General features: G+C 42.7%; 1 protein-coding gene across 2 annotated transcripts in view; it reads left to right on the top strand.

The window, feature by feature from the left end:
- KIF15 (kinesin family member 15) overlaps positions 1-19,216 on the top strand; it is a 2,141,222-nt gene that overhangs the window by 1,807,682 nt on the left and 314,324 nt on the right. For both annotated transcript variants that reach the window (XM_069648268.1, XM_069648269.1), the window contains exons 29-30: positions 2,470-2,619; positions 11,906-12,015. In XM_069648268.1, the coding sequence (XP_069504369.1) occupies positions 2,470-2,619; positions 11,906-12,015 (260 nt within the window). The remainder of the gene's footprint in view (positions 1-2,469; positions 2,620-11,905; positions 12,016-19,216) is intronic.

Genomic DNA, 19,216 nt, shown 5'->3' with positions numbered 1-19,216 from the left:
CGTAGGAAAACAACAAACGAAAATAACGACCAGAGTATGTTTTCAAAGGAAATCCTTAAGTAAAATGAATTTAAAAAAGTGAAAAATGCAAAAATAAGAAGTGGATGGCAAACAAATGGTTTTTAAAAAAAAGAGAAAAAAAAATCTAAGTATCAACCCATGCAGATCTTTATTCCAAGAAAAGAAGTCATGTTTATCTCTTCTTAGATGATGAAAGCCTTTGTGAGTTGGATGTAATAGATTCAATAGGCTCCTGTACTTTTTCCAGATCACTTAGAAAAGCCTCAGCATTTTTGCTGTCATTGAATGAAAATAGCCGGCCATCCATAACCACACGAAATATTGCCGGATAAACCATGTAGTATTTCCGTTTTTTGGCTGTTGCTTTTTCTTTTGCAATGTTAAACTCCTTTCTCTTGTCCAGCACATCCCGGCTTAGGTCACCAAAGATCACCCCATGGGCACCCAGAGAAAGGTCCTTCAGCTCCCTTGCTTTTCGTAAAATCATCTCCTTCATTGGGAATCTTAGAAATGTTACCACAAAATGTCTTGGCCTCTGGCCCAATGCTGGTTTAGGCCCCAGACTCCTGTGTGCCCTTTCCATGTCCAAGTTTATTTTTGGATCCACCTTAAGCCAGGAGATCAGGGTTTTTGCAATGAACGCCATGGGTTTTCCTTTCTCTCTGTCTTCAGGAAGGCCAGCAATCCTTACATTGTTTCTCCTTGAGAAATGTTCTTGCTCTGAGATCTTCAAGGACAGTTTCTCATTCTTGATTTGCAATTCACTAATTTGGTCTTGCAGTTTAAGTACTCTGTCACCCATTTCATTTAAGTTAGTCTCCACCCTGTTGATATTTGAAGTAAGTTCAACATATCGCTCTTCTGCCTTGGAGACTTTTTCCTTGATTTCAGTGATATCTAGGGTCACTTTGGTCAGTAGATCCAACATCGTGTCCTCCCTTCTGTCAGGGGACTTCTCCCCATCCCCCTTCTGTCGTTTATCTGGTTGTTTTGGATCAGTTATGCTTGTATCAGCCATTGTAGAGCAATGATTCAGCTTAGGCGCAGGAGCTCAGCCTTCAGGCAGCCATCCCTGGACCTGGCAGTTCTAGAATCCCGAAAAAGTTTCTTCTAGCAGTGTGATGGCCATCGGCTCCTTCAGGTTCAGGTGCGCAATACAAATGTTCTTAATTGACACATCTGCATTTACATTTTAATTTTAGTTTATTTTAATATTTTAATGTCAATAGATTTCTTTGACTGCTGATAATTGTTCTATATTTAACACACCCGTTTTGTTAAATATATTTTTTTCCCTTTTGTGGCAACTATATTTTGTGATGGCGAGAATACTCAAACGTATGTTAGGCCACTCCTTATTAAGCTTCCTTAGGCTTCCTAGGCTGCTAATATTTTGTGGGGTTTGTGGAACCTACTTCAATATGTTTATTTATTATTTCCTCCCATTTCAAGCACCTGTCATAAGATGTGGTATAAGCCTCTTCTAGGGAAAGTATAATCTTGAAGGATGTTATGTTTTTACAGATGAAAATAGGAACTGCTCACCCTGTGGAAACCCCAGGCTCAGAGACTAGGCTTTTTCTCTGTTGATAAATGTACATTTAAACTGATCTTGTATCGAACACAGCTGTCTTTGGTATGACTTTACAAAGCTATATCATTGTCCTAAATCACAGTTGCCAAATAGCTGAAGTATCTGACAGACAGGAGTCTAGAATGGTGCCTTGGATGCCTAATGCCCATGTGCTGACTAGCAGCTCTAAGATGGAGAATTGGAGGAACACTCCGAACCAGCCCTCCAAGCTTGTTGATGTGTCTGTATTGCCAAACGTAGACTGTGTAGCTTTTTCCCGGGTAGTTGGAAAATCTGGCATTGGGTTTGATACAATACCAATCCAACAGAGTCCAGTCACTGAGTAATCTCTGGCCTATTCCTTGGAAGCCTGATGTTGGAGATGTTAGCTTTTCATGGCCCGAATAGTTATATTCATTATTTAACTTGTTTTTATAGAATGAATTGTTGTAATTGCAAAATAAATGGATTCACTTAAAAAAATACGGTAAAGTGGCAACAATATTTTGCTACCATGATCACTTTATGTAATAAAGTCAAAGTATGTTTTGCTGGCCAATGTACGCTGTCACTTAATGACTGGTATATAATATTTAATGTTGTTTTTTCAGAAAATAAAAAGATTTATGCATAGGGGCCTGCATGTTGTTAGCTAATAATTGTGTGTATATGTTTTACATTCATTATGATTGATTGATTTTTCTTCAGCTGACTTCCAAAATAACGCTTTTGGAATTGAATAGAACAGTGGATTGGTACATAGATTACCAAAATTAGGGACTGGTAATTCTCCTTCACTGGTATCATGCGCATAACTGAGACTTCGTATTCCCAGCCCATATTTGTAATTGTAATTTTGATGTATTTTTTTTCAGAGCCCCAGAACTCCAAATGCTTATCAATCATTTTTACAGCATGAGCGTGAGATGGAAGACCAGAAAGCAACCATAGCCTCCTTGGAGCTTTTGGCTCGCGAATTAAGTGAAGAAAGGATGGCTAAAAATGAGGAGATTTTGAGACTAAAGGTGATTATTATAATTAAGGTGGTAGATGAACAGATGTTTAATTTTCATGGGGTGGGTATTTGTTAAATAGCTTGTACAGAAAATTGTAATGTGTGCAGTGTATGCAGAGTCAGTCTTGGTCTCATGTATATCTTTTATGCCCCTCACCCTCTTGGAACTTCAGCTCCCAGATACCTCGTGATTGTGCATGCTCAGTCATCTCCTTACGTGCATAGGACCAAAAACAACTAAGCCTGTTCGGAGATGGAGCGGTGTTCATTGTGAAGAGCTTCTCTGCATCACTCCTCATCTTGGCCCACCACTCTATACTGGTTCGTCAAGTAGATCTCCCTGCCAGTTAGGGTCCTAGTTCTACAGCTTCCTCTACTTCAACCACATGTGTTATGGAGAATCAAATTATGTCCAGAGGATCTATTCATGTTTCTGGATAATGGGAAGTGGTGCTGTATCACTGTACCATGAGCACATTCAGGATCAGTGGTATTTCTAAGGGGTCCCTTGGTGGAAGACTACTTATTTTCTCCCCTATTGTTTCTAATGGATTCCTTCCTTCCACAGAGCCCTCATCTTAAAACTATCCTCCAGGCATACATCTGGCTTCCTAAATGTTTTAAGGCACGTCATCCTTGGTACCCATGTCTCTGTATCAGATCTCATGGTTGGCATAGTCTGAGACGGTTATGCACCATGAGTTTAGATCTTTTTTCCGCATGCTTAGACATTGCTTTGGAATGACACTATTTTGAATTTTGACCGAAGTCATGTCTTCCCAATGAAGACATCCGGCTTTAAGCCTTGCAAAGGTTGTGGTAGGTCCTTGTCTTTATTGGAACCGCATCAGCGCTGTACTTGGGGCCAGATCTTGATACTGAAGAGTGTGGCACCTGCCAATTAGTGTACCCTTCGGCAGTTAGGGAGCATGTGCTAAGGTCTTATTGCCCTTTGCAAGACTCCTAAGTATAATACCATTCTCATCTTCTAAAAAACAGTCATTCTTGCTCCAGGGAACCTACCTCTGACTGTGAGGGATTGCCATCTAAACTGGTAAAGGCACTGTTCTTCACCAGCTCATCCACTCCGGATATTTTCGCCAAGGTGCTAGCAGCCTCCACTCCAGTCCCAGTAGTGGAACAAGAACCCAGTGTGCTGCATTTGACTGGTAAAGGCCCCTATTTGGCCCACCGCTACACACCTGTGAGCTCAGTTCAGGCCTCTGATGTGGAAACTGCTTTGCTCCCGTATGGCTATACTTTCCAGTGTGTATTAGTTCAGCGGCCTGGATGATCAAGAAGGCTTGAAATTTGTTCCTGCCTTCTGGTCAGAATATTACTTCACTTTTAGAATATCTTTATTGGAGAGAGTGATTTTGTCCATTTCTCAGCTTCAGGCACTCGGAGGGTGAGCTTGACAAATTCCCAGAATAATTCTATGTCCATGATGTGGACTTGGCCAGCTGTGCTTCAGACCTCTGAAGGCAGCGGCCTGGAAGTCTCCAGAATTGCAATTCATCCAGTGAGACCCTCCTCCCAATTAACATAGCAATTTTGCACCTTGTCCTATTACAGGCTGCCTCTGCCCCAGCTGTACAAAAGTGGAGGTCAAGATACAATAGCCGAAACCTATTGTAAAGAGGGTGGTAGTACGAAAGTAACCCTAATTTGGTATAAGATTCAATCACCAGCTCATCTACTGTTCTGTATGTAGTAGCAACTGTACAGACTATTTCAGAAAATTGTGTAATATGAAAGTTTTGTACATACAAATCGCAAGGCCAGCAGGAAATCATTCACTCAAACCAGTGCATTAGTGCTAAAGTCATGAAGTAAGAAACATTGAGTGCATTAGTACAAAAACCATTAAACAAAATGCATTCAGCTCTAAACTTAGATTAACATGTACAAATAGTCAGAAACTGCTGTTTTCCACAGCAAATATCCAATGGTTAGACAAGTCATTACACAAACATACAACATATAATACATACAAATGAATGCTGGGGTCTAACACAAATTCTGAAGTTGCACCATCTGTTGAATTCCCCATCACATTATACATGAATTAACAAAGATTAATGGACATCTCTAGGAACAAATGGGAAGGATAAACGCCCCAATCACTTATTTGTCATAGTATTCATAACAATATTAAGCCCCCCTATGCTGTGTTGAACAACCTAGGACATGATCAGAAATGCAAACATATATTGTAGCACACCACAGACGGTGTGTCTATGGAGGTTGAATTCCCCCAAAAATATATATACAAAACCTTTATGAAATATACAGTTCCCAATCAATGTAAAAATGTGTCACTTGTCAACAAAAACACACAAAATGTATCCCACGGTAATATCAAAAAACAACACATAAAGCACAGAAGACATATATAAAGTGCATATAGTAGCAGCAAAACCTATCAGAAAAAAATATTATAATATAAACTTCCGAAATAATATAAAAGAATGGTCCACTGGAAGAGACAATTCTCTGAATTTCTATTTTTGTCTTCAATAAAGAGCTCAAAAAGAGACGTAAATTGTTGCCCCTTCTCTAGTTTCAACAAATCCATTGTCCAAATGCAGATATTTTCATCTGGACTGGCTCCCTTGATGTCCTTTCAGGAGAGACTCCCTGGATCTATAAAGAAACAAATTCACTATGAAAATGTGTGTCTGCAACTATGCTCCTATAATAAGGACAAGCCGAATAAACTCGGAGGAACCTGTAAAAAATAACAAATGCAGCAGGGAGTCAATCAAGTCCACACAATGCCATCATGTTCAAAAGCACCATAATTATATTGCACAAACAACTGTCAATTTACTGAAATGCATAGCGTGTATGCTTGCGCTCGGGTCATGCCCATCAAATCCAAAGTATTTGTGGTGGTGGGTGCGGTGGGGTGGGGTGGTGTTCTGCGGTAGGATCACCTGGGAGGAGAAGTGACCCAGGGTGGTGAGGAGATTCTGTGGCATGAGACACGATATTTCTTTAAAAGGTAAGAAGCTTTTAGAGGTACCAAGACATGTAATGGCCTATTGTCGTTATGATGTGCGTAAAATACCCATTGAACAGCTTGATATGAGTAAAAGTAATTCCCTAACCTGCTGAAGAAAGGAAATGCCGTTTGAAATGTCCAAAGTTAAACACCCTAACTCACAAAGGTACAGTGAAAGGGAATCTGTAAGCAGTGGCTTAAACTGCTTTCTCCTTTTCAAATGAAATCTTGTGATCCTTCCTTAAATACATTTAGGAACAGTAAACTGGCATTTAAAAATAGAAAGCTGCCTAAAAAAACAATTTCTTGTGTGTGGGACTATAGGTCCCATAATCCCTAAGTACTGGAACGAGGAAGAATGCTCAAGAGCAATGTTGCATAAGTGGTCAGTTTATTAAACATAATGACCCACACCTGAGGGAGATAGAGAGTCGTAAAAGACCCCTTAGGTGAAGGCCTTTAGGAAGAAATGGAAGTGGAGTAGCAGCAATAGGAAGAAAGCGCGTTGTTGGCACTCTACGCAGAAGTTGGAGGAAAGAAGCAACGCTGAGACTTTAGTCAAGCAGATTTCAGCTGCCTGTCCTTAGTGGGTATTTTTCCTCCTAAATGTAAAGTTCCGATGTTGCGCAGACATTCCGAGGGTCCCAGGCGTGAGAAGAGCTCTGTGACACAGACGAAGAGTGTATGTTCAAAGAAGTCAGCAGCAGCAAAGTCCTGTGGTACGTGAAGGGAACGAAGACAGAATCCGGTGAGTGTTACCGAGCGTTCTCATCCCTTGCACGAACAAAGGCAGGCAGCTGTAGCTATGGAGAAGCACATACGAGTGAGTGAAAGCCTTGGGAACCCGACCGTTAATTGTCGGACCATGCAACAGGAGTAGCACTCACGTATGAGTAAAAGTGAGGGAACCTCGATTGTTGATTGTTAAACAGTGAATATGACTGAAGTAGCACTCGCGTAGAAGTGAAATTGAGGGAATGGTTTCAATTGAATATTGAAAGAGGCTGAAAGTGAAAGCTAACGAGAATAATAATTTACAAAGTAGGAGAACATTATAGTGGTGTACCAAAGTGACTGAACTTTCAATTGTGAGTTGCATGGAACAAGCATTGTCCAGAGCCAAGAGTGGCGCAAGCATTACCCCAAGCCAAGAGTGATGCACGCATCGTCAAAGCCTGATGAAATTATCCAAGCATTGTACAAAGCCAAAAGAGACCAACATCAAGGCATACAATTAAGCTGCTCTGGTTGGCAAGAAGAAAAGGGCGGAATGCAAGATTGTAACAGAGTGAAGCTTATTGATTATAATTGTTCCCTACACGCTGGTGTTCAAACTCACATTGACAAAGCCAAAAGGAGGAAAGGTAGAAACACATCCTTAAAAGCATTTTGGTTGTTGGTTTGGCAGAAAGACAGCAGTGGCAAAGAGGCTGCCCTTCGGGAAGGTGAATATTCAGAAGAGTGCATTTCCTACATGAAGGTTTTGAGGCACGCTAAATGTGAATATTGTCTTTTTTCCAAAAGTCACAAAGCTGTGGTCAAACGTTTGGTTGTCGGTAGATTTGAGACTTCAGAACCACTGTTGAGGTGGAACACTATCGGGCAGGCGAGTAGGCCCGCATGGTGACTTTTTGTAGAAGTGAACCTGGGGTGAGAGTCAACCAGGTGGAAGCGGAAGTGCCAAGATATGATTTCTGGTACTATAAAGAAGAGAGCTTAGAAGAAGCTGTGTTTCTTTATTCCTTGATGAAAAGCTATGTTTCTTTAACCCTTACCAGAAGCGGTGTGGCTTTGAATCTGAAACGAGTTAGATTTTCTTAGACATTTATAAAGGGTGGCAAAGCACCTTGACCAAGAATATAATTGGTGCTATTTGAAGAAGTGGAAAATATTAGTCAAAGAAAAATAATTGTTCTTTTGGTTGAACATTTGATTTAACAGAACTTTCTTTTGAGAAAGTGAAGGAGCCAACAACTGTGTTGGAACTTAATTGCACACCCGGATTTCCTTGTTTCTTTTTGTTGAATACTGGAACTGAATCTAACCTAAAACCTGGGGAAAGGGACATCCCCCAGTTTATAAAGAAAGACTGTGAATAAACTATAAATGCAGTTGCTGATGTTGTGAATTGCCATATATTTTGTTGTACGTTTTATGTAGAAGTGTGAGGGCCAGATATCCTTTGTTAGAGTGATTCCTTTAGTTTGATAGGCAGGGAAATCCTCGTCAGGGTAGGGATAGTGTGGCATTTATTGAAATGTATACTTTAATAAAATGGCATATTTTGAGAAATCATCCAAAAGTTGTCATCACATTACTGAACCCTCACAGTGCGTTACCACCAATCCCCACCATTCCTCATGTCATCATGTCCAACTGACCTACATTTCGTCATCCCCAGAGAGTGGACCTACTGCCGCAAGATGCAACCGGTCTGCTTCATTCAGGAATCAGAACTGTGAACCTTCACGCCTGGTTTCTGAGAAGTTAAGATGCAAAGATTGGGACCTGACGGAAGACATGATGGAAGTGCTGCTTCCGGCCAGAAGACGTGCAACAAAAGCACTATACCATTGCCGTTGGAAGAAGTTTTGCAGCTAGTGTAAAGCTAAAGGTATAGATCATTTCACTGCAATACACCTGCAGTGCTTTCTTTTTTGTTGCACCTAGCCCATCGGGGGCTCCAGGTGGCTACTGTTAAGGGATTCCTGACGGCGTAATGCATTTTTAAACGTGCCAGAATAGGGCATCCTACTACTTTAAGATGACGATTGTCATTCAGTTCCTCAAAGGGCTAACAAATACCTTCCTGCTGTTCCCTTTTCTTGTTCCGTCCTGGAATTTAAACCTGCTACTAACTTTTTTAATGGGAGCGCCATTTGAACTTCTCCATTCTTGTCCTTTCGGTTTACTTACCGTGAAAACTATCTTTTTGGTAGCCATCACTTCTGCTCACAGAGTGAGTGAGCTACAAGCCTTGTCCTGCAGACCACCATTTGCTCCTAGGAGAAGGTAGTTCTGAGGTATCACCCATCCTTCATTCCCAAGGTGCTGTCTGAATTCCATCTGACACAGAAGATAACGTTACCAGCTTTTTTATCCACCTCCTCACCCTTTAGACCTGTCGAAGGGTGAAGAGGTTACAGAGGCTTGACTCGAAAAGGGATCTTCACTTTTACGTTTCTAGGATGGCAAATCTCAGGCAAATTGAAAAACTGTTTATTGGTTATACCGGCTATAGGTTAGGCCAAGCCATGACTGTGATGCTGGAAATGCATTGGAGGGACAGTGCCTCCCTGTCCTTGTCCTGTAGTCCTTTTTCATTTGAGTTCTGTATTGTTTTCTGCCCAGGAGTCCATGTGGGACTCCTGGCAGTGCCGCTCTTCCTGTTTTTGTTTTGGTGTACAAACCCATGGGATACCCTTATGGCACCTGTGGGTGGGGGGTACATCCCAGTGCCCCTAGTGTATGTTTTTGGGCACCTCTGTGTGGCCCACAGAGCAGGATATGGGCTGGTGGCAACTCCATGCTGAATTTGACAGGTGCTTTGAGTATCCTCCATTTTGGGATACCCAGGCCCTGCCATTGGAATCAGTTGATTCCTGAGATGGCCCCTGTGGCCTTTGCTTCTATTGCCCGTTACATTGTTTTCCCAAAGTCCCGGGAATCTCTGACTCTGTTCCTTCCCCCTGACTGGCTGTTGGGTGGAAGTTCCATATATGGTGTTGTTGTGAAGTCCAGGCCAGACTGGCTGGAGCCTTCCCAGTGACTGTATGTTGTGGTTACACCCTGTGGGTGGGTCCTGGGTGAATGGAGTGTGTGACCAATATGCACATCTTGTTGTGGATGTCTGGTTTCTGATGTTTGACACAATGACTGAGACAGCCCTGCCCGAAACTGGTATGAATGCAGTGTGTAGTGTTGAATGGCTGGGTACTTGTCCCAATGCACATTCCTTGTTGAGAGTGCCTGAGAGGGAGGAGAATGGCCTGAATGCACTGTATGCCCGATTGGCAGACTGACTGCTGAATGCCCTCCTGAGTGATTGGTTGCCTGAGTGTGACCCAGCAGAATGAATGAGGGATCAACTAGTATATCTGGGGGCCTCTCACTGCTTGAAATCGTTCAGAAGCTGGAGTTGAAACTAACATTGAAACTGAAGCTAATTCTCGAATCCGAGCCTGAAGAAGAATGTTGACTGCTGTCTCCCTTTGCCGAAAGCCATCAAGACTGATCCAAGAGAGGACCTGGTTAAGCGCCCTCTTCCCGTGCTCTGAGGGACCACCGAGCACCGCTAACCTTCGCTGAAGCTCCCTGGAAGTCAGACCCTCGAATGGCTGTTCACCGGAGACTGGGACCACCGAGGAGAACGAAGATAAGCACCGGAGGACATTCCGTTCACGTCGTCGACCAGGGTTCGCAAGTTTGCTGTAACCGCTGGAGGGCCGTCGAAGCCGTGTTGCCCAGAAGAGGGGACCGCCTGACGCCGTGCCGCCGATAACCGGAGCCGCACGCTCTTTTTCCTAAGACTTTTTGATTCCCGGATGCGCTTGTCCGCACTGCTGCCCGCCTTATCCCACCGGAGAAGGCCAGGCTGTCGGCGCAGCAAGGAGCATCCGCCGGTGGGTTTCCCACCATCCAACAACCGTAGAGACGCTGGACGCCAGTTCTTCACAAACTCTTTGCGGTCCTGAACTATCGACATCGAACTGCCCCGCACGCCTCTTCCTTGCAGGACGTCTTCGAATTGTCGTCGACGAGCACCGCTGGGACCGAAGCTACCGCTTCGACGCCGAGTTCACTTTCTTCGAGGGAACTCGACGATCCGTGGCTCCTGCTTTAAAGGGAGCCGCTCAAGAAGGATCCGTCGACAGCCCGACGTCTAACTCTGCTATTCCAGGTACATTGGGGTGGTAGAAACATTATAGAAAGAAATAAGATTTATAAAACAATATATGGACTGGGCTTGTGATACGTTTTTACTTTACAGGTTGCCCAGGTCTCCACACAGAATTGTCTAGTTGGTAGGGGCCAGTATTCTGCCAATTGTTCTAACCAACTGCTTTCCTCCTATGTCTATTGTTGGTTACCTTTATTAAGTGATTTGCGTGACATTTAACCAGAATACAGTTGATGCACTTAAATGAAATCTGATAATTGTGGTACCACTTAGGACTGTATATATTTGCCATTGTAGATTTACTGAGCACAAAGTGAGTTATTGTGATTGTATATATAACTTTGAACCTTTAATTATATAAAGACTGTATTTTAACTAATAGTGTGTGGATATTCCTTTGTGGGGGCTTGGGGACTACATTGTACTTAAGAACCAGCCCGCATCACCTCCTGAGAAGCTAGGCCTTGATTACTCGTCCATTGCTACCGTAATAGAGAATCTTGGCTGGGGTCCTCTGTGCCTCTCCTCTACCATATAGAGAGCAGAAGTACAGACCCCTCCCCCCCCCAGTCTTTACAATGACCAAGCAACATTTATCGCATTGGATCATCCTATGCATTTGGTAGTACTACTCCATTGCGGGAAGAGATGTCCATGAAAATCTAAGAGCCCATTCCACCAGGTGAGTAGCAACCACTTTGGCTCTCCATAGAGGTGTTCCAGTACAGGACAATCACACTCCACACTTTCTCATAGCATTATTGCTTGGACATACTGTTGGGCCAGCACGCTTGCTTTGTAAGAGTGGTTCTGCAGAATATCAAACTATATTCAGAACATTATACAAAAATCCACTTCTCCCACCTCCATCTAGAAAACTGCTATGGGAGTCTATCTAAGATGAGGAATCCGTGGAAGGACACAATCCATTAGAAGAACCAATTGCTTACCTCTAGTAATGTTCTTTGTACTGGATGCTCCTCCCATTGATTCGTCATCGCCCCCCAAGCATACCCCACTAACTGTGGGTGCATTTTTCTTTTAATATACTTCTTTCTTTTAACACCCACGCAGGTTATTTAATCCTCAGGTCGGCTTTGCAGAAAGAGGGAAAAACTAGGTACTGAGGCAACGGGCGCTGTGCGTGCTATTTATACTATCATCCACGTCCTGTCCGGACGCAGGAATGGCAACCGTCGAGGGACATCGACTAGGCTGCACAGCGCCCACTGCTATCGAAACATCCAGTAGAAAGAAAATTACATGGGGTAAGTAATTTGTTCTTTTCAACGGTTTTTCTTTCGGTATAAGAAAGTTGTTTGTTGCTTTGATGCCGTTAAATGAGATTTACAGTTTTCCTTTAACTTGTGTATGCAATATCTGGTTTAGGGACAGTTGTGCGAAGTGGAGAACATGCGTCTGGAAATGCAAATTCTATTGGAGGAATACCACGATTTGAAAAGTCACCAAGACCGTTCTAGGAGGGGAGCTAATCACAGGTACAATTGTATTAATCACAGTCAATTGCTGACCTGGTTTCATAAACATCTGATGGTTGCAGAAAATGTATCATGCTATGTGCACCTTATAAGATGTACTGGCTGCAAACAACTGGTTATCACTGATTAATTGGCATTTAAATCGGATGCATTAGTAGATTTCAGGTTTTAGGCAGTTTAAAATCATTTAAGTAGTTTCATAGATGGCCACCGCACCTTGAGGAAGTCCGTGCAGCGAGCTCTGATTCCTCCAATATAAGTGAAGCCGCCCCTTCCCACTGTGATCATCGTGTTGTGGTCTGTTGCTAGGAAGACCACAATCATTACTGTGCAGCGACGAATCATGCTCATATTGTAGAGCGAATATATGTGCTCAACGGGCAGAAGGTAGCCTTTAGGGGCATGGCCCACCGGATAGAGCTGTGGGTGTGGAAAATTCAGGCAAGTCTGGAAGCCTAATATCAGGGCATCGCGGAGCATCAAGGTACAGAGATTAAGGTACACAGACTTGCATGTCTGGAGAACCTATTGTATGCGCGCCCATAAATCCTGCCCAGCATTGATTTAATCGCCCCAACCCTCGCGAGGAAGCAGACACACCTCTCATGTGGGATCTCTCATGCAGAACGGAGAAGGCGGAAGGGAAATCGTAAAAAGAAGCACCTTCACACAGAGCCGCAACCATCACGCGGAATAGCTGAAGGGACAGGGGCTAGTAAATCTTAAATACCTGCACCTAAAAAGAACTTGGCAGCGCTGTTGGCAAATCTTTTACAAGAAAAGAAAACTACACCCTGAGTTTGGAAGTTGATTCCAATGGTTTATGGTCTTTCCATCTAATGCCATTCCATCTAATTTTTTATGTAAAATCTTTGCATCTAATGCATTTTTTTACATTTATTGTGGGGACCCCCACCCCTGTGTTTTTACCCTTTATAATGCACCTAAACAAAAATTAACCCTTTACCCCCCAAGAAAATGCATTAGATACAAAGTTTTTAGATGGAAAAAATTTGATGGAATGGCATTAGGTGCAATGGCATTAGATTGAAAGACCAGATACCATTCCAGCAGGTGCTTTTGCTTCGTCATAAATCTGTGTAATATCCTTCAAACACATTTATACTTGAAAAGAACTAGGCAATGTGGTTGGCAAATGTCCAATAAGTAAAGATAATTGCACTGTGGCTTTCGTAGTGGATTCCGGTGGGCTCCTGATATCCTCCATATACTTGCACAACATTCCTCAAATTCACATAACATTACTTTCTGACCTCCGGAGACAGTTTGCAGCTTATTTTATGCAGGGGTTGGGGGCAGGGGGGGTGAGAAGCTCACCCAGCTTGCGGCTACCAAGGATCTCCAGAATAAATGGAACCCGTTACAAAAGCTCTGGGGGCCAGGCGACAGTTACAACTGGAGAAACAGGGGATACCTATCTCAAGTGAAGAAATGAGTGCTCCTGAAGCAGAGATGACCGCGTCTAAAGAAAACTTTGCGACAAGCTTCCAGCAATTTCAGGACAAGTTCTCTGCCTCACTCCAGCTACAGTTCACTTTCTTTACCACGGAAATCAGGCAATCTTTGTCTGACTTTACTAGAGATATTGCTACCCTTGGCGATCAGACTGATGTTAATGAACGGGCTATTCAGGAATCGAAATGGGAGGGTAAACAATCAGATATTGCACTCGAAGAGCTGGTCAGGGTAACAAGCAACCTCAAATTAAAATGTGAGTATCTAGAGAACCTATCTCAATGCTCTAATATCTGGATAAGACATCTGCCGGAATCAATCCTGGACTCTGATTTGAACGGCACAGTGACCCACATCCTTGCTTACTTGATTCCGGGTGAGGAGACCCCCCACAGTCTCTTTGGATTGCTTACATAGAACTGGCCCGAAAAGGAATGAACCGAGGGCTCGCCCACGCGATGTCCTAGCTTCTTGCATCTTATATTCACAGAAGGACCAAATCCTAAGGCAGGCCTGTGAGCAATCCTCGATCACCTGCAATGGGATTGAGATCCAACTTTACCAGGGGATCTCCCACACCACTTTCCAGAAAAAGATGGGAAATGTAGCCGGTGGTCACAACATTACAATCACGAGTGATCAACTACAAGTGGACGTTCCCTTTCAAATTGGTTTTTTCTCTAGATGGTAGACAGCACAGGATCACTTCACGAGAGTCCGATATGGCCTTATTGCAAATTGAAGAGGAGGAAGTGGAAAGCCCATCTGAAGCAGAGAATGGCTTTTCGACTCAACAACTAAAGCCCTGGGAGTGGTCGATCTCATCGCACTGTGGGAGGAAGCTGAAAGTGAAACAACAAGAGGGTTGGAAAGCGTGACTTAGAGGACCTACCACCAGAATAAGGAAATCTCAATCAGAACAGCCTGCAGTGAATGAATCATGCATCAATATATTGGTCAAATTTGGTGGAAGAGACGGAGCACAACATCTTGGAATTCATCTGTTCAGGTAATAGATTGGGGGAGGAGGGGTACTAGGTTACCCCGCACATTGCCCTGGGAATAAATGACTCACGGCTGGGGTTTGGTACCCTGGAGTATGTTAGGTACTGTGGCTCACACCAGGGGACATTATTTGGGGATTGTAGTGGGAAGGTTGGTGGGACGAGGAGGGGAATGCTGGATGAGGAGGGTAGTAGGGGTAGGAATGCATGGTACTCGATGGAAAGCTCAGTAATAGTGGTATTCAGACATTCTTTTGGTTCAGTATGTTTTGTGAATAATTTCAAATGTTTAACGCTAAATATTAGGGTTTTAAATGCGCCAGCAAAACGTAGGAAGCTGGAAGCTCTCTTGGGGCGTCACGCATATAAGTATGACAGATATAAGTGTCGCCCACGTAGATACCCGGTGGTGATCCAAGCAAATGCTGTGGGAAAGGTTGCAGGTATATTGATGGCAATGAAGCTTGCTCCCCATATTAAGGTGCTACGCACAAAAATCCACAAAGTGGGACGCTATGTTTTTGCAACGTTGGGAATAGGCCCGAAGAGAATAACAGTGTCTTCAATTTATGCTTCCAATACAGGCCAGGAAGGCTTTTTTTTTAAATCAGTTATCACACTATCGGAAGCTTTTTGTGAGGGGGAAATAATGTTGCTAGGCCATTTCAACTTAGCTTGGGACCCCCTGCGCGATCGGAGTACGGTTACCCGTTCGATGCAACTGGTACCTTCTAAAATATTAAAACTAAAGTTTGCAAACTTAACACTGGAGGATGTCTGGCTAACGTTAAAGAAGGAAATGAAAGGATGCACTTATTATTCACATGTACAGCAGTCTTTTTCCTGTATTGATTATACCTGTGTTTCAAAAGTATTGCCTGGTAGGGTCACCCAAATCACTTGTCAGCCAATCACGCTTTCAGACCATGCACCTTTGATTATAGATATAAATATTGAAGGGGCAACTCAGAGGGTATCCTGGCGATTCCTGGCTGTAATACTGCAGGACTCCGTAATAATAAAAAAAAAATCACTAGCAAAAAAGCAGAGTTCGTTGAAGTTAATCGGATGCAAGACACTTCTGCAAATATAACCTGGGACGCGTTTAAAGCAACAATCTGCAAAATCTTCATAGCAGAAGCTGCCTATAGTCAGAAACAAATTGCGTTGGAAATAGTATTTGAGCAAGAACTTCAACAAATAATGGGGAAAATGGAAACAAATACAGGCCCCTCCATCCAAAAAGGTTATAGAATAGTAAAGGGTAAGTTAAATTTGCTTCAAGCTAAAAAGGTAAAAAAATCCCTCTTATATCCTCGCCAGATTGGATATGTCAACGCTAACAGTGCAGACCGTTTATTAGCCAGACAACTACGCCAAAAAATAGCATTGCAAACTATTCAGTCGATCCAATCACCTGAAGGGGATACAGTAACGGAAACCCTTCAAATTATTTTGCAATTTCATACCTTCTACGCAAATCTTTATGACTTAGAATATCCAGATGAACAAACTCAGGCAGTGTATTTAGAAGCAGTTAACCTTCCCTGGATAGCAGCGGTTGAATGGAAAGTCTTGAGAAGGATATCACTCCAGAAGATGTAATAAGAGTTATAAATTCTCTCCCTCCAAATAAATCTCCAGGTCAGACGGATTTCCTGCTGGATTTTTACAAGATGTACCAGCAGCTACTGCTACCGAGCCTCGTATCCCTATATAATACGTTCACAAAGTCAGGCTGTATATCTCCCACCATGGAGGAGGCAAAGATAGTTTTGTTTCCAAAGCCTGGCAAGGACCCTAATAGATGCAGATCCTACCGTCCTATCGCACTTATCAACTCAACGCTAAAATGTATTTTCAAATATTAGCCAATAGATTAGAATACTTCCCTCAATCATACACCAAGATCAATCGAGCTTCATAAAAAAGCGACAGACCCACTACAATATTGGGCGTACCCGTCATATTTTAGAAAAGGTTGGTAAAAAAGAATTTCTGTGATCTTACTGTCATTAGATTCTGAAAAGGCTTTTGACCAGGTCGAGTGGTCATTCCTCTTTCAGGTTTTGGCGAGATGGACTTTAGTCCCCAGTTCATAGCGAGAATAAAGGTAAACTTCAAATTCCTGGTAGCCTGCTTAGTGATTAATGGACAACTGTCTTCCCCCATTACTCTTCAAAGTGGGGCTAAACAGGGTTGTCCGATGTCACCATTATTATATGCCATAGGTTTGGAGCCATTTCTAGCAAGGGTTCAACAAACAGAAGATATTCAAGGAATAAAATTTGGGGGTGGGAAGGTGGGCACAAAATGATGGCCTATACAGTTGATATGTTGCTAGTTATATCCAAACCGGTAAGAACATTACCTGCAGTAGAACGCAAGTTAGAGAGCTATGGTTCGGTGGCAGGCTTAAAAATCAATCTGTCTGAAATTCTAAATTTTTCCTTGTCCCCTAACGAAATACTTTGACTGCGAGCTCAAACACAATTTGGCTGGGCACAGAATCAAATTAAGCTATTGGAGGTTACTATAACCCCCGATATAGCTGGAATGTATGAGGCCAATTATCCTCCCTTATTGAAAGCCATCACAAAACGATTAGTGAACTGTGGCCCACTAACTTCTTGGCTGGGGCGAATTAATGTGATAGAAATTACCATCTTTCCTAAAGCACTTTATTTTTTCCAAGCACTCCCAGTCCAAGTTTCGGCTCCATTCTTTAAAATGCTTCAAAAAGCGATATCCGCTTATGTATGGAACAATAAAACCCCGAGGATAGCATATGAGGTTCTAACCACTCCTATTAATAAAGGATGTCTGGGTCTTCCTGATTTCCAGAAATGTTATCCAGCTGCTCAACTCCGAATAGTAAGACTGGTGGGGTGTAGATGTTGGGAAACGCTGGGTGCAGATGGAATGTGCATTAGGTGGACCGCAATTATGCGAAATTTTATGGCTTCTCAAAAGAGATCGACCACATAATATTCATAAGAGTAAGATTACGACCCTAGTGGAGGAGGTTTGGGATACAGCGGCTAATCAATAGACTTACGACATTCCCCTCACACTTTATGCTGCTGTTTTTTAATCCCAACTTTCCAACTTTCCACCAGGCATTACATAAATGGAAACAAGTAGGCTGTATGAAACTGCGAGACATGTTTTTTGGCAGGGACCCTATTCCTTTTACTCAATGCAAACTAGAACCAGGACTGAATTAATCGGAGCGCTTCAGTACTTTACGGTCCGGCGCTGGATACTGGCCCCTCCAATTAAATAGGCGGCATCCAGGGAGTTGACATCCTTCAAAAAATGTCAGTACTAACCCGGGGAATAAGGCTCTATCATCAAACTTATATAAAATAATAAACAAAACTTCCCCATGCACTCCCCTCACACTATAGAGCACGATGGAAATTAACGCAGAGAACAAATCTCGGAAACAGAATGGGAGGGGCTATGGAAAGACATTCCCAAATGTACTCGCTCTATCCAAATAAGGGAATTTTGGTTTTAACTGTTAACCCAATGACATTACACTCCGGCTTGCTTGCATAAGATGAAAGTATCTGTATCGGAGCAATGCTGGAGACAATGTGGTATACCTGGGTACTGGGGGCATATATGGTGCAATTGTCCGATTTTGGCAGGAATACTGGGCAGAAATTGATGTTTATATGAAGCAAATATTTGGTGTATCAAAACCTAGTTGTGTGAACTCAAATTTATTGTTGATACTTGAGCCTAGTATGCGATATAGCTTGAAACAAAAATGTATAACTTTTGTTCTATTACAACTGTCAGCATTGCTAGGGATGGCACAGAAATGGAAATCTAAAGACCCACTGCAATTGGCTCAATGGCTATTGAGAATCTGGAACTTTGTTGCACTTGAATGGATTACTTATACAATTCAAGGAGATCAATCAAAATTTTCACAAGACTGTGCTAACGTGCTTGTTTTTTTTTTTTTACAATCATTACTGTCCTCAGCACTTTGGTGTTCTTGGCATTCACTGACATTTCAGACACTTTAATCAGTACTATGCAAGTGAGTTTTGGGGTAGGGTGGAAGGTATCCATCTGGGTAGGGGGAGGGGACAGGAGAGGGGAAATATTTTACTGTAAAATGCCGATTAAAAAATCATTTAAGTACATGCAAATTGATGGTGGATGAAGACAACAGTAAATTGCCTCTCTTTCAAGGATGGTATCTTTCACCCATTCCCAGGTTTAGAATATGTAATCCTGTCAGAGATTAACCCTTAACACACCAGCTTTCACTTTTAGTTTTACTTGAAAAGTGGCAAAGTCACTGTGGCAGCCAAAATAATGCGATGTGTGGTTTTTGTTTTCACTTAAGGATACATTCTTTGACTTGCTCTTTTCTTCCTGCACTGCATTTATCCTATAATTATTGGATGTTGTAGAATTGGCTCACTTGCTTCTGGGCCATGGCTATGCAATTTACAATGCACAAACACAAGGAAACGTGGTGCAGAAAAGCTTTGCACCTCATGCTGAAAGCAATGGTAGAGAGTCACAGCTGCCTTGCTTGCCCTATCTTGTAACACTCCCGCCATCCCCAGCCTGGCAACACCACTGGTCCCTCCTTCCATTCTTAGCCCCTCTGCATACATTATGAAAGAAGTCCCATGTAGCCAGTATCCCAGCTACATGTATCCCCTTCTAGATCTAATGAGGCTTTGCCCTAG

The sequence above is a fragment of the Ambystoma mexicanum genome, chromosome 2q, assembly GCF_040938575.1.
Source record: "Ambystoma mexicanum isolate Mex_15411 chromosome 2q, UKY_AmexF1_1, whole genome shotgun sequence".
In the NCBI taxonomy this organism is placed as follows: domain Eukaryota; kingdom Metazoa; phylum Chordata; class Amphibia; order Caudata; family Ambystomatidae; genus Ambystoma; species Ambystoma mexicanum.
This window is presented reverse-complemented; position numbering and strand designations above follow the sequence as displayed.